The 14,841-nt window shown below is 37.8% G+C and overlaps 2 protein-coding genes across 2 annotated transcripts in view; one reads left to right on the top strand and one right to left on the bottom strand.

Moving 5' to 3' along the window:
* The first annotated feature begins 2,173 nt into the window (after positions 1 to 2,173).
* LOC122070459 (nuclear transcription factor Y subunit A-10-like) lies at positions 2,174 to 11,406 on the top strand. Its single transcript, XM_042634614.1, has 6 exons — positions 2,174 to 2,400; positions 2,882 to 3,085; positions 8,482 to 8,600; positions 8,721 to 8,789; positions 9,633 to 9,773; positions 10,506 to 11,406. Exons 2-6 carry the CDS (start codon positions 2,947 to 2,949, stop codon positions 10,908 to 10,910), a joined length of 873 nt encoding a protein of 290 aa, XP_042490548.1. The 5' UTR covers positions 2,174 to 2,400; positions 2,882 to 2,946; the 3' UTR covers positions 10,911 to 11,406.
* A 1,053-nt stretch (positions 11,407 to 12,459) lies between these two features.
* The window catches only part of LOC122070467, a 37,044-nt gene continuing 34,662 nt past the window's right edge, over positions 12,460 to 14,841 (bottom strand). Inside the window, exons 2-3 of the mRNA XM_042634626.1 lie at positions 13,228 to 13,335; positions 12,460 to 13,151 (exon numbers count right to left, since the gene is read on the bottom strand). Coding sequence (XP_042490560.1) covers positions 12,840 to 13,151; positions 13,228 to 13,335 — 420 coding nt within the window. The 3' untranslated portion in view covers positions 12,460 to 12,839. The remainder of the gene's footprint in view (positions 13,152 to 13,227; positions 13,336 to 14,841) is intronic.

Here is a 14,841-nt window from a genome sequence, read left to right as displayed (position 1 = left end):
TTTTAACTCTTTCAATCTGAATTAGGTCACTCCTCATTACTAGGGCGTCCTCAGGTTTCTTTTGAACATGGTCATACCACCCCAAACGACTTTTGTGAAACTTGTCATTGATCAAGGTAACTCCCAAAATAGCTCTAATATACTCATTCTTTATTTTATCCTTCCTAATGTTGTCACATTTTCATCTTAACATCTTCATCTCTGTCACACATAGCTTCTCTATATGACTACATGTAGCTTCTCTATATAGCACTCATTAATTACCCAGCATTTCGCCCCATACATCACAGTTGGGTATATAACAATCCTATAAATTTTTCCTTCAAGTTTTAAAGGGATAATCCAGTCACGTAGCACTCCAGATGCATCTCCCCACTTTATCTTTTTCATCTATCTCACTTTAATTCTCTGTGAAACATCATCCTTTATGTCACCTTCTTTATTTATGATTGATCACAGAATCTCCCTCATCAAATATCACCAATTCATTATACATTATAGAGTAGCTAAAGTTACACATCTTATACTCCGTCTTCAATCTAGTAATCTTAAAACCTCTTATTTCCAAGGTTAATCTTCATAGCTCCAATATAACATTGTTCTCTACTTCAGTCTAATCCACTAAAACAATGTCATCAACGAAGAGCATACACTAAGGGACCTCGTCTAGGATGTTTGTGGTTAACTAATCCATGATAAGTGCATACAAATAGGGGCTTAAGGCCGATTCTTAATGTAATCTGATCATAATTGAGAATTCCTTGCCTTGATCTCTTAGAGATTTCATATTAGTCCCAATGCCATTATACATGTCCTTAATTATATCCATATATGTACTTAACATCTCTCTCTTTACAAGGACATATTGGATTAAATCTCTAGGAACTCTATCATATTCATTTTCTATGTCAATAAAGATTATGAGGAGTTACTTCTTATGGACTCTATAACTTTCCATGAGCCTCATCTGTAGGTAGATCATCTCTATAATGGATCTAGTTGGCATCAATCTAAATTGATTCTCCGAGTTCTTAGTTTTTCTCCTCAAGCAGGCCTCAATAATTTTTTCTCATATTTTCAAAGTGTGACTCATTAGTTTTATATTTACGTAATTATTGCTGCAAAACAAGAAACTCATCCTCAGAAGCTAGTCATTAAAGAGAAGGTGCTTAAATCCGATGTGAGATTATTAATTCAGTCGTTTGCATGGAACCCCAATTCGGGTCTGTATTAAGTCTGACATGCCACATGGGATCCTAGGCTTAAAAATAAATAAGATTTATTAATATGTGATCAAAATGCGATGATGTGCTACCATCATGGTTTTAGGTATCAGTATCGAATCAGCCATATCAGCCACATCATTTTGGTATCAATTGAGACCGATCCTAACACACCTGGCCGATCTAGGACCAAGTATCATATTGGTATCAAGAGTAAAATCGTATAAAAAAAAAATAGGAATAATATTGACCGATCCAAATTTATCCTGAATCGATATCAACCGAGACCGATGTCAATATCGACATAAATAACTAAATCCTTGGCTACCATAGATAAGCCGAGACAAGCCTGAATCCAACTAAAAGGTTGAGCCGAAGCCGAATTCATTTCAGATTTGGCTGAGTCGAGAGGCTCAGGTGGAAGTTGAGATGAATCATTCAAGGGAAGACCATATCGATGGAGGCATGGACCATATGAAACGGGGACAATCAGTGTCATAATCCCTCCAGGTGTTAATCACTTATCTTAAGATAATTGCCATTATTAATAGATATTTGATCTTCTTTAGTTTGATAATTGACAGTTATGGTTTTGCTTAGTTTGGCCATTTCCCAGACTCTTTTTTTTTTTTTTTTTGCCTTAATTAAAGTTTAGATTAGTTTTATCAAAAGAAACCAACTTGGATTAAAGAGGGGTAATGAGAAAAGATTCCAACATACTCTCACCTAGAAAAGTGATCTAAAAGTTCTGACCATTGGATGTATAGAAAATTATATAAAATATAATTTATATATCTTATTTCAGACCAAAGATGCATTATTTCCTATTATATATATAGTTAGGCATATACCCTCTTATATATATATATATATATATATGTATATATATAAATGACAAATCCATGCACCAAGTTGCAGCCCCTTTTACAAATACTTGCATGAAAGCTTCAGCCCATTGGTCTCCTCTCTCTCTCTCTCCTCTCTCTCTCTCTCTCTCTCTCTCTCTCAACACTTGATATTGAACAGGCACGAGCTCCTGCCAAATGGGGTTTGCTCCTCATGCGTAGGCTGGTTTGGGAATTGAAAGTTTGAAACGAGTCTTCCCCCACTCCTTACCCTTTCTTCTCTTCTTTCCTTTCTCTGTGTCAAGTCTTTCACTCTTGACTTTCCTTACTGAGTAAGTACTTATCTTTTTTCTCTCTGACATTCCTCTTCTTGTTTTCCCTTTTTTCTTCTTTTCTTCACTCATGGTCTTTTTCCATTTGGGTTTCATTTGTTTTTTCTAATGATTGAGGGGTTTTCCTGGTTTTCTTTGGTAAAGTGGCCTACAGTGAATTGCAGTCTCCTCTGTTAATGGGTTTTGGGTGTTTGCTCTGAATAGTGATGTGGGTACCCAGAATTTTAGCCTTGTTTGGGCATGAAAAGGAAGGAAAAGAGTTCTCTATCTGAGATTGTTCTCACTTCTTCCAATCTGATATCTGGTCCAATTTATTAATCGATTTGGGTATTTCCAAAATTAGTTGAACTTGGTTACCCTGTCAGAGTCTACTGATTTCAAATATATTTGCATCATCTTGTTGGAAGTCACCCATATTTGCTTCAATTATTTGTTTCTTCAATCTTTTGGGAGAAATTTTGATTGAAACTTGGGTTTTCAGGTGACTATGTTGAACTTGTGAAGAAAATTAGGTGGTTTGGATTGTTAGTTCTTGGGTTATCAAGCATGCAGACCATTTCTGCCAAAGAACATGGAAGAAATTTCAATAATCCCATTTTTCAGCTCTCCCCAGTTACTTCTGTGCCTTGGTGGAGTGCTGCTCTTGGATCACAGCCTGTCTATCCTGCGCCGCATAAGGAGAACAGTAATGCTCAATTCACTGTCTTTCCTGGGAATCTTCTCACTTATGCCATTTAGTTATGCCATACTTGCTATGTATCTATGCTCCTTGTTTTAAGATTAATTGGGCTATGGTATACAATTGTAGCCCTTGGCTTTCATACTGATATTTCTGTCGGTTCTTAAATAGATTTGACAGTATTTTGTTTTAAGATTAATTGGGTTTGATATGTGAATCGAAAAGTTCAATACTTGCTATGTTAGTGGTGTTTGAGGAGCTAGAAATTCAATATGTTTAGTGGACAAGTGTGTTAACATACTCCACAAGATAACCTATTGGATAGGTTCTAAAGTCTAAATGTTGCACTTTCTGTTTATCTTTTAGTCTATTTTTGGTTGCTGTTCTTCACTGTCTTCATTTGCAGCTATTCTTCAGTTTCCAAAGCTCGATATTAATGTTCACATAGAAAGTGCAGATACTGAAGATGGTCCAGGACTTTTTTTGGGGCGGGGGGGTGTTAATGAATACAATATATCAAAGGAGAAGAGTATACAAAAGGGAGGGAAGAAGAGAAGAGGTTTTCTTTATTTTTTATTTTTTATTTTTTATTTTTTTTGGGGGGGGGGGTGGGGTGGTGGGGCAGGGGGAACCCTTTAAACGGTTTAAAGGGCATAGAAGTGATGGTCTGGGAATTAATAGCTTAATGCAAGAGGTTATGGATTAGCATGGCAGTATTGGATTGGATATGGGAGGATCTATTCAAGGGAACAGTGTCTTAAGGCTAGGAAAATGGGTTGTGTAGAGTTATTGGTTTAAAATCAAGGGGTAAAATAGATATTTTGAGGTATTGAGGAATGGTACAAAGGACTGCCTCATATCCAAGAAGCGCAGCCTGTGGTGTTCACCTTCACTCACTAAATGTCTTAAGTTTGAGTCACAACTCACCAGAGGATTAACAGCCTGAATGAGTAACAACCAGACTAAATTCTGGAATCAATTGTCAACATTCTATGTTTATGTGGACTATCATGTTCAAAATTGATGTAGAGTTACAGCCTCCTTGTTATTGAGAAATAAGCTAGACATGAGCATCCGATTGATTTTATTCAACACTCGCTAATATATTTAACCTCCTCACTTGAAAACCCAGTAAAAAACTGTTAAGTACTTTGTGTGGTAACCATTAGAGGACTAAACATAGATTTTAGTCACGTTCCGATTTTGATGCAAAATTAAAAAATCTAGAGTTGTTGAGTCGTTAGAAACTTTGGTGGGAAAATTTTGATTTAAACCTGTCACAATTTTTTGAAGTCGGTTGTGTTTGGGAGCTGGTTGAATATGTTCGTTAACTGTAACAAAATTAAGACATATTGACAATTTCTTGCTGAGGAAGACCTTAAGAATATGTCTCAGAGATATTTGGTCCCAAGCTTCTTGGCTTGGTTTCTTACACCCATGCATGCTTCGATGCCGCCTTTCAATTCTAGTAGAAGCAGACAGCTTCAATGATACGGCATGCCTATGTATAGTATCTCTCCCTTTCATCCAGAAAAAAGCACCAATTTCCACTACTTCATTTGAACTTATCCTCCCCAGTTTGAACTGAGAGCATTTTAACTATCTTGATCAAATGCTAGCAAGTCAGGTTGTGGGTGATCTATCAACAAAGTGAAGTTTCAACTCCTCTTCTTGATTTCTTTTAGGAAGGAATACTGTCTTTTCTTGAAATAATTGTAGGTATATGTAACTATGAGGATTATCCAGCATATGCTTGATTGAATCTTTAATATCACATACCTCTTTTTTATTTTTTATTTTTTTTTATTTTTTTAAAACATAATGATGAACAAAATTTGAATCATTGTTGAAGTCACAAGTCTCTAGCCTTTAGCAGATGCATGATGTGAAGATCCCCAACCTTATAGTTTTCAGAAGACAAAGTAACCCTTTATTGAAGCTAAGAAACAGATTGATTGTGGTCCAAGGTGGGATCTTTATGGACTATATAGGATTAAGGTTTATTTTTCTTTAGTATGGCTTTCAATCTAAGGCCCTCTTTGGTATCATTTTTATTTTTTATTTTTATTCATAAAAATGGTTTTGGTTGCATTTGGTATCATTTATAGAGCTTGTTTCCATTTAAAAAAAAAAAATGATAAAACGCAAAAACCAAAAAGAGATCAAGAGTCATTTATATGATTTGGCCAAAATTATTTTCAGCCATTTTTGCGCTGAACTTTAATGAGCACATGCTTGAAGTCCCAATATGGAGGGGGTAAAGTAGTGATTTGCTTTGTAATTAAAAATCCAAGCCCCTTGCCCCCTTTTCTTCTTCATATTTTTCTTCCTCAGTCCAAACCGTAGCCGCAGCCTTCAATTTCTGCTGGTAAGACCTAACCAAACCCATTCCATCGTTCCAACTCTAGCCTAAGCAAACAATCATTGTTCTTAGCAGATCGTCTGAAGCATTTTACATTCTCAGCCCAACCATGACAACAACTAAGAAGAAAGGGGAGGAAAAGGTAGAAGGAGAATTAGAGGGAAAGGAGTTGCAACAAGCAGGACAGACAAGTGGAGAAAGAGAGTTATAAGGAAGATGGGTGAAGGGAACATCTCTTCATCCATTTCTTCAAAAAACCATTTTTTTCAAGTAGTTACCAAACCATTTTTATGTTTTGATAAAAAATGGTTTTCATTAATGATTTTTGTTAAATAGGTAAAAATCAAATAGAAAAATGATACCAAAGAGGGTCTAAGAGCATATCTTATCATGTTATTCCAAGGATTTAAAACTCGTTTATGGGATTGGATCAGTGGTGGCTGATCCCTATCTGTATCAACTGATGCAGCCTAATCCTAAGTGGCAATGCCTTTTTTCAAGTCCTGTTTGTTTGTTCCTTATATTCCTTCTAAGTTAAGTTTTCCCCTTTAGTCCATGATGATCAGATAATCTCCCAGTAAACTCGATACATGGTATGTTAATCCTTAAAATTTGATAAATCTTGCAAATACAAGTCTTGTTCGTTTGTTAAAGGATCTTGCTAAAATCCCAAATGATTCTACACTATGACCATAAATGGAACAAACGACCATTTTTTTTTTCCTCTTTTTATTTATTTATTTATTAATTTATTTATTATTATTATTATTATTATTTTCCTTTATTTGGTCCTAGAGGTTTTCATTTACATGACACCCATGATATTAAGATTGGCTGCTAGATATACTAGAACCCAGTAAAGAAATCCTACCTTTGGTCGTTATGGATTAATCTAGTTATTTTATGCTTTCCTGACATAGATGTAGTCTGGATGCGCTTCTCTTTTGATCAACCTATGTAGTATGCCATCCACCTTTATTATTTTATGCCATCCACCTTTATTATTTGAAGCCTGAACCTTTGTTGCTATGATAAAATTTGTTATAACATAAGTTTGCCTGACACCACCTGGCTCATTCATCCATGCCAGTATGAAAAGAAGCATGTGGTTGTGGAGTTTCATTCCCTAAAGAAAAATATGATACTTTATATTTCCTTCACGATACTGTTAAGCCCCCCACATATTCCAATAGGTTCACTGGTGAGAAGAAGCAAACTACAAATGGTGGTCCTCTTTTGGGAAATTTAGAGACATTATTCCCTTGGTCAATAGTGGAGCATCAATTCATAAGGGTAGATTTGGCTGGTTTGCTGCCTAAATCTCACCTTATTTATCTCAACCTCTTGAATGGGATGGTGGGACATGTAGGTATCCGGTGCAGTACCCCCAGAGACCTCAATCTGTAACGCGATATGGTGGTCATTTTATGGTGTTTTGAATTTTATTTCAATACCCCAAGTGCCATATGAGAAAGAATTAAGATCTATGTGAAGACCCTTATCTTTTGGTACATACATGGTGGAAAGATACTGACATGAATCCAGATAATCATTTTTTTAGTAAATAGAAAAATCAAACAACATAAAACGCTATATGGTGGTCGTTTTAAACCAGTCATGTGTAGGTCAGGTCCAATTAGATTTTTAATGGCATGGGAAAGGTGATCAAATAAAATACCATCTTGTAGAGTAGGAGAGAGGATGCTGGGATAAAATGTGGCATTACTGGGGGATTGGTTTTTGCAGTTTGGTGTAGAATTGGACAGCTTGTCGAGGTGGGTGATTGTGTCTAAATGGAGGTAGTTAATTGGAAAATCCCAAGAGTTAATTGTATTTATGTACATATGGTATGGGTGTAGGGAAAGAGATATATGTGAGATCACAATGAATTTGAAGGGTGATTGACTATTATTGTGGGGTTTTTCACCAAAAAAAAAGACTATTATTGTGGGGTTGGTCAGAGGCTAGTCTTGGCATGACCATGGTGTGTGTGGGTGTGTTGTTTATATGGATTGCCATTTGAAGCTACAGTTCCCTTATCTATTTTATGGAATGATAAGGCCACATCCATAGAGCATATGGACAAAACTGAAGGTGAAAGAGTTTAGGATTCTGCATTCTGACAGAATTTATATGATTTAGGAACTCAACCTATGTTAAAGATTTGAAATTTGTTGGAAAGCACTAGCACTAGGGATAGTCAAGACCTGAAGCTGGTAAGAAGAATTAGCTCAACTAGTAGGGACCATCACTTGGTGCAATGGTAAAAGGCTTCAGCTGCTAGCAACAAGTATTTGCAACTGAGAGCAGACACTTTGTGCAAAAATGCTAAAGGTTAGGCTTGTCTCTAATCCATCCCTCTCGGACCCTGTGAAATCGGGACTTGCACTGGGTTATGTCCACTGATCTTCTTGCTAATCTGGTAGCTAAGTTTAATTTTTTGAACCCTTGCTTTCCTCTTGGATGTGGCAGAAGTTACTCTGTATGCCCTTGGTGGCAGCAAAGTTCTATGGAAGGGTGGAATATTTTCTGCTTTCTTATAACATGTGGTGGATGACTCTGGTGTTTAATGTGAGCACATGTTTGATATATAGATGTTTCGGAGTTTTCTCCTAGTACATCACAATTAAAGAGGAGGTATATAAAGACCCAGATCTGGCAATACTACTGCTGATGATTTAACCATTTTGAAATTAACTTTATGTAGGATGTATGTATGGCCTTCTCCCAATGTGTATTCTTTTTCCTGAATCCAACAAGAAATTGTATAATTCTGTCTCTTCTTCTTTTATCTGGTTTCCATTGTATCTTATCTGGCTTGGACATTCTTCTTCTGCACCCCTCCTCCCCTTCTTTGAATAACAGTTTATTTCCGGAAAAAATAAATAAATAAAAAGTGGAAAATAGGTATGTCAACTTCCAGAAGTTGTTGATCATAAACCTTTAGTCACTGTTTGGATATGTCCCCACCATTCCTGATGTTACTGGTAACAGAGGGTGGTGCAAATCTTATTTGACCATCTGAGAATTTCTTATTCAGGTGATGGAAAAGACTATGTGAAGGCGCAAAAAGCTCAGCAATTTACTTCAATCTTATCTCGGCAATCATCTCAGCCTCAGTACCAAGCTAGTGTTGAACTAGGACTTGCTCAACCAATGGTTATTTTCCCACTTTGCCTTGTGCTTTGGCCATTTGACTTGATTGATTGTTGATTATAGTAGTTTGGATTCATTTGCTGATATTCTTCTCTTGTGTCTCTCTCTGTTGGCAATCTTTAGGTTTGCACAAACTATCCCTATATAGATCAATGTTATGGTGTGTTCACAGCCTATGGAGCTCAAACAGCGGTTTGTTTTTCTTTTTCCCCTGTACATTTTCTTCTAGTGCTCTTCACCCAGATTGAATCTGTAATTGTTTTCAGGAGTCATATTTTATACAATAGTTGAACATTTCTAATGCCCTCAATGCTGTTCTACAGTTTCTAAAGAGATTCAGCGTGAAATCTCAAAACCACTTAAATTATGTGACAGCGAGATTCATTCGTCATATTGCGTATAATGATTTGTGGTCTAGTAAAGCAAATAAAGGGGTAATGCACATGAGTGGCTATTGGTTTGCTAAATGATTCATTTCATGTTCGATCCACGCTTACTGCACCTAACTTTTTATTCATAGAAAAATAAATAAAATAAAGGGATCTTGCAGAGTTGGAGACTCCTCAAAAAGCATCAACAATACTGGTTTACCCAATGTTGATCTCTTGATGCTGTTCTAAAGTTTCAAAAGAGATTTAGCATCTACATTCCTGACAGAGTTTGGGCATCCGTATTCAAATATACTGTGCTACCAACTTCTCATTTCTGTGTGAGTGTGACCAAATATAAGGCGGGGAGATATGTATGCACATGTGTAAAAACATGGAAAGGACAGATTACCTGGATATATTAGGAGAATGAACTAGCAAAGACAGCCTTATTGAAAATTTTCAAAATGGCTAAACTTACTGATATTTGAGTTTTATAGCTACTCAGTTATTTTTATTTTCTCGTCCCTTGTGTACACAAGCCATTCAATCAAATCTCTGGTTTTTATCCAAAAAAATGTCTCTGGCTTTAAATTTTACTAGTGATCATTTTGTTTAGTCTGGGTATGTGTTGGCCTAATTTCTTCCCATTTCACAATGATTTCAGGGCCGCATGTTATTGCCATTAAATATGACAACAGATGATGGACCCATTTATGTAAATGCTAAGCAGTACCATGGAATCATTAAGCGCAGGCAATCTCGTGCAAAGGCCGAGATAGAGAATAAAGCGGTCAAAAATCGGAAGGTGCAGTGGTTAAATCTTATTGAACCTTAGAATCAGATCCCAATTTCCATTGTTATTCAATTTGCCAGAGTTGCCAATATTAAGATTTGAATTTGATAGGATGTGGAGCACTAGGACCTGTCTTACATACCCATGCACTGATGCTGTTGTGCATATGGTACGGAAGCATGGAATTAGGCCCAACAGATCAAGGGTATCTGTTGTACAAGGAATGCTGGCTGAAAGTTGATGTATTGGTATTTGGAAGTATCTGAGATGTTGACTTCTTTCTGTGCACTCTATAAAGTATATATCCCAGACGTTCAAACCCTAAGAATAAATTCTTTTGTGGACTTATTGTTCTGTTACCCCCGATTGGCTCGAATGGCCAAAAATCTGAATGATCAGGTGCTTAGTTTGGAGGGCCATTACCCGGTGGTGGTCCTACCGATGCGGGGTGCTGAGAGGGGTGTGAGTTTGGAGATAGTCCCAACCTTAGGCCTTTTTTGCAAAATGACTGCTCTCAAGACTCAAACCTGGACATTTTCCCTGGCAGTCCGACATTTTTCCATTGCTCCGAGCAATGGCCCCTAGGTGGTTCATTTGGAGGGTATACCCCAAACCCAAATAACCTTACCTGTTTATAACTTCTGTAGAATGGTTTGTCAGTCATTTTTATTAGTCTTTTCCCTTCCATTGGGCAACATTTTTTTAATGTTGCATTGATATAAGCTTGGATTTTCTTTTCCACAGCCTTATCTACATGAATCACGTCATCTCCATGCACTGCGTCGAGCAAGGGGATGCGGTGGCCGCTTCCTGAAGACAAAGAATCCAAACAGTGGGAAGGTTGGGACTAATGCTAGCAAAGCAAGTGAGGGGAAACTTTCAGAGTCTAATGGCTCCCCAAGTTCTGAAGGTCTACAGTCCAAGAGTGGCAATTTAAATTCATCAAAGAAGGCATCTGGTGGTGGTTCAAATCTGTCAGGGTCAGAAGTGACTAGTGTGTACTCTGGAGATCTCAATCAGTTTCAGGGTGAGCATCTGCGCCTATCTACTTTTCGCTCTCTCTCAAACATCATGGTAAGTGGGCAGGGTGTCAATATGTCCAACAAGTGGGTTGCAGCAGATGGCTGCTGTGACCTCCTCAAAATTTGAATGTGGGGATGGCTTGGGGTTGAGTAGGTTGTAGCTTCAGTTTTTCAGCTTAGCAAGGCTTTAGAGCTGAGTAAATCCTACGTAAGCAACCCCGTCCCTGCAGCAGCTAAATGGAGGAGCTCGGTTGCAGCGTTGTTTGTGGCTGTTGCAATGGGCTCTAGTTGAGTGGATAGTCCTTCCACCATTTGGCTGTTTCAAAGGCAACTCATTCTTGGCTTCTACATTGAGGTCTCCTGGTCACTAACAGTATGCGTGCTGTTGCTGGTGCTAGAGACCTTAATGTATTGTATAATAAACAAAACTACCTATCGGTGTTTGATCAGTTGTTGCAATAGACTTGAAAGTATGGATCCTTGTGTAATTGTGTTGGTGATGAAAATGTAGTGGACCAAAGTGTTGTTGGATCTCCTTCATGTAAAAGACTGATATCTGCTGTGTCTCTCAACTCCTTTTAGACCATATATTGTAAGAATATCTGGTGTGTGTGTGTTAAGAATATCTGGTGTGTGTGTGTTATGTGTCAGGCCATTTATAATGTTTTATATGTTTTCAGTTGTTGCAGATATGGTAGTTGATAATGAGAGTTGTTGCAGATATGGTAGTTGACAATGAGAACCCTCTCTCTCCTGGTCATCACAAACATACTGATACCCCAGGGACTGTTTGGGCTAGTTTTCAGGCTTGGCCTGGACCTGCCCAGAAAAACTCCCATGCCTTTGAAGCCCAAAAAAAGCCCACAAAAAAATATTTAGCTGAAAGTTTTGATCTTGGTGGGAACTGCTTGTTATGCCTAGCCTTGCAATGTGGGTCTTAATATGTACCAAACGGCAGAGGCGCCTGTGTATTGCACACTTGCACTGTTAAGGGATGCAGAGACTCGTCCCCGGGCCCGGGTTCAAGTCCCGCCTTCATCCATCGCCCTTACACTTCCGAAAAAAAAGGTGACTGGGTCTTCTCAAATCAATTGAAAGTACTTGTTATAAAAAATAAAAACTAAAAAAAAAAAAAAAAAGGAGGGGGGTTGGGTGTCCCAGCTCTCCCCTCTGTTCAGTTTTGCCAAATAAATCGATCAATGATGTGTTAAACAAGATCAGATCCTGGAAATCCAGAAGTACAGCAACTCATAAGAATGAGTGGTTTTTTTTTTTTTTTTTTTTTTTTTAAACTCAGAATCCAACTGAAGTGACTCCTATCCAGCTGATACTGACCAATATGGCCGCTCTTGGTAGCATTTTAACCGTATTCTTCAATCTGGTCTGCCAATATAAGATCTTCCATGACTATCAAAGAGGATGCATAAACGTATTTGGGAAGATAAGGACAACGCAGCTAGCTTAAGGCACGTGCAGTGGAGGTAACCCCCATGAAGTTTCAGTTCCTCATCTAGTTTAGGAATTTACAGCATCCTTAGATCCAAAAATGACGTATAGTCCATCACCCAAAAAATAATAATAATAATAATACACTCAATTTTTTCCAGTTGTTAGTTGTTGCATGGATAATCACTTTTCCATTGCCATCACATCATTGTCAAACCAGGACATATGTATGAGTTTTTAAACACGGCAGAGGGAGGTAAAACATTAGCAGCCCATAAAAGATCCAGGGCATTCAATACAAAGTCTACTAATCACAATAATTCTGAGATCCACTGCAGTCAAGAGAATTGGGGGGGGAGGGGGGGGCGGTGGGAGAGATCATGTAGTACAAATTTACAGAATCTTTCAGCACAACAAATAGGAGAGGTAAGAAGTATGAAATACAGAACAGTGAACACCTCAAAAACTTCAAAAAAAAAAAAAAAAAAAAAAAAAAAAAAGGTAAGAGATACAATACTTTACGATGCTACAAGTTCCATGCTCCAAGCAGACCACGAAAAAACGAGCACCATCACCCATTGGCAAAACCAGGGCACACAAAAACCAACAATCAGAAGAAATTGTTATACTGGCTGGTAAGAGAATTCTTGAGGTTCGAATACAGGCCATAGAGGGAGTACTGCCGCAAGTTTTCCACTTCATACCATGAGTTGAGTGCAACATAATGCTTATCCGTGCCTGAGAATGCCAATTGTATTCCAAGGCTACAATCTACAGAGCCCCCTTGTCCTTTACAGTGAGAAGTACTGATTGCACAAGCCCGTTTGTTCAGGCACACGAAACTAGACTTCCCTGAGCATGAAGAGCATCCATCATTCTTCCAGTAGAAGTTCTGCAGCCGACCTTTTTTATATTCAAGAACCTGCATTTATACACATCAGTTCTGATAGGAGCAGGATAAAAGGAATAAACCAACCCGAACAGGTACCATCTCCTACCAGAGTAAAGCTGGTAACAATATAGGTACTGTTTGCAACAAAAACAGGGGTTGACCTTGCCGCATACTTCCGACCCGCAAATGCCACCATGTACCCGCCATAACTAGCCTGGATGATCAGTAAAATAACTCCATAGAGATTAATTATCATATAAAATGGTGATAAACATGTAGGAATCAAGGAAATGAGATTTATGTCCTTTATATATCTTCGGAAAATCATCCTAACGTACATAGTACTATAGTAGAGGACATTTTCATTCTCAGTGGGCTTAAATGAGACAGATGTCTCCAGGAACAAAGAATTTCAGAAATTAAGTTCTCACCCCATTTTGAACCAAAGGACATTATCAATTTCATCAACACTCCCCCCACCCCTCCCCCCGGCGCGAACCCCCAACGAACTGAAGAAAACGGAAAACCTTAGAGCCCTTGGCGACTTGCTTGACTCCAGGGTAAACTAGAATATAACAAATAATCATATAAAAGTTTCTGAAACTAAGAAAGTAGAAGGTCAGGACTCAGGAGTGTAAAAAGAAACCAATAAAAAATATCCAGTATAATTATTTTAAATCCACCAGAAGACCAAGTTAAGATATATTATTTGACAATAAATCCACCGCGACAACAAATTAAGAAATCTATGGTTCCACACACTCAATTGATTATGTGCCAACCATTCAGCAACTCAGCACAACCCATTTGTGGCCTCCTACAGAAACAGAACCGCAATTTCAAGAATATCCTTTCTTGCAGACACAGATTCCTTAATATCTGAAGTTTCCACTCCATAGGAAGAGATCACCAGATAATAGGAAGAACCAAGTGCTAAGGTTATCTACCCATAGGACCAAAAGCGAAAGTCCTCCAACTTAACAGCAGCCTAAAAATGGACAAACCCAGAAGATCCCATGAAGGAACAAAATATTGTTCCAAAATATTTCTGGAAATCTAAAACTGGATCTGCATATGGCAAAACACTTTTAGCATCATCTGATTATCTCTAGAAAGACTGTCCCTTTTTAAAATATTCCATCTGTTATGGATCAAATGATTACTGATTTAAATCTTGCCTTATTTGCAGTCCACATGCCAGGAACTTTAGTTATCCAAAAGACCTATATATCAACATGGAAAATTTGTATTGCACAATTGATGGTAACATAGTTCAACTGAAGAGGAAGTAACTAGGATGGAAGATTCATTCGTGCTGCTTCTTCTTCTTCTCTGGTGATCCTCCTTCTTGTATTCTGTGGAATGTCTCCTCTTCTTATGGTTTTGCAGTTTCTTTTCTCCTGTGTTCTCATTGTTTCTGTTAAGTTCTTCTCTGTTTGTCATTTTGGATTTCTTTCTGTGCTTCTCTGCTCAGTTCTTTCTCATGTACTAATCTGATCTGATCAGATCTTCCTTCATTTTCTGATCGGGGATCAGATTAGATCTTCTTTTCTGTTCTCTGTTTCTATTTCTGATCTGACCAGTCTTCTTTTCTTGTGTTTTCTTGTGTCGAGTTGCACTGTTTCTTATCTTGTTGGTGTTGTCTCTGCAATGGAGTTTTTCTCTACATCTTTGTGGTCTGGATCAGATTTGGTAATGCAGATATGAATCATTCAGATTC

This window comes from Macadamia integrifolia, unplaced genomic scaffold (assembly GCF_013358625.1).
Source record: "Macadamia integrifolia cultivar HAES 741 unplaced genomic scaffold, SCU_Mint_v3 scaffold930, whole genome shotgun sequence".
Taxonomy (NCBI): Eukaryota; Viridiplantae; Streptophyta; class Magnoliopsida; order Proteales; family Proteaceae; genus Macadamia; species Macadamia integrifolia.
Note: the sequence above shows the minus strand (reverse complement) of the source record. Positions and strands in the feature narration are given on the sequence as shown.

What these genes read in the sequence shown, in the direction of transcription:
- LOC122070459 (XM_042634614.1), top strand. Translation starts at nt 2,947, where the DNA reads ATGCAGACCATTTCTGCCAAAGAACATGGAAGAAATTTCAATAATCCC. An exon ending in TAGGACTTGCTCAACCAATG is followed by an intron (nt 8,601 to 8,720) that starts GTTATTTTCCCA and finishes GGCAATCTTTAG; the next exon opens with GTTTGCACAAACTATCCCTA. An exon ending in AAGCGGTCAAAAATCGGAAG is followed by an intron (nt 9,774 to 10,505) that starts GTGCAGTGGTTA and finishes TCTTTTCCACAG; the next exon opens with CCTTATCTACATGAATCACG.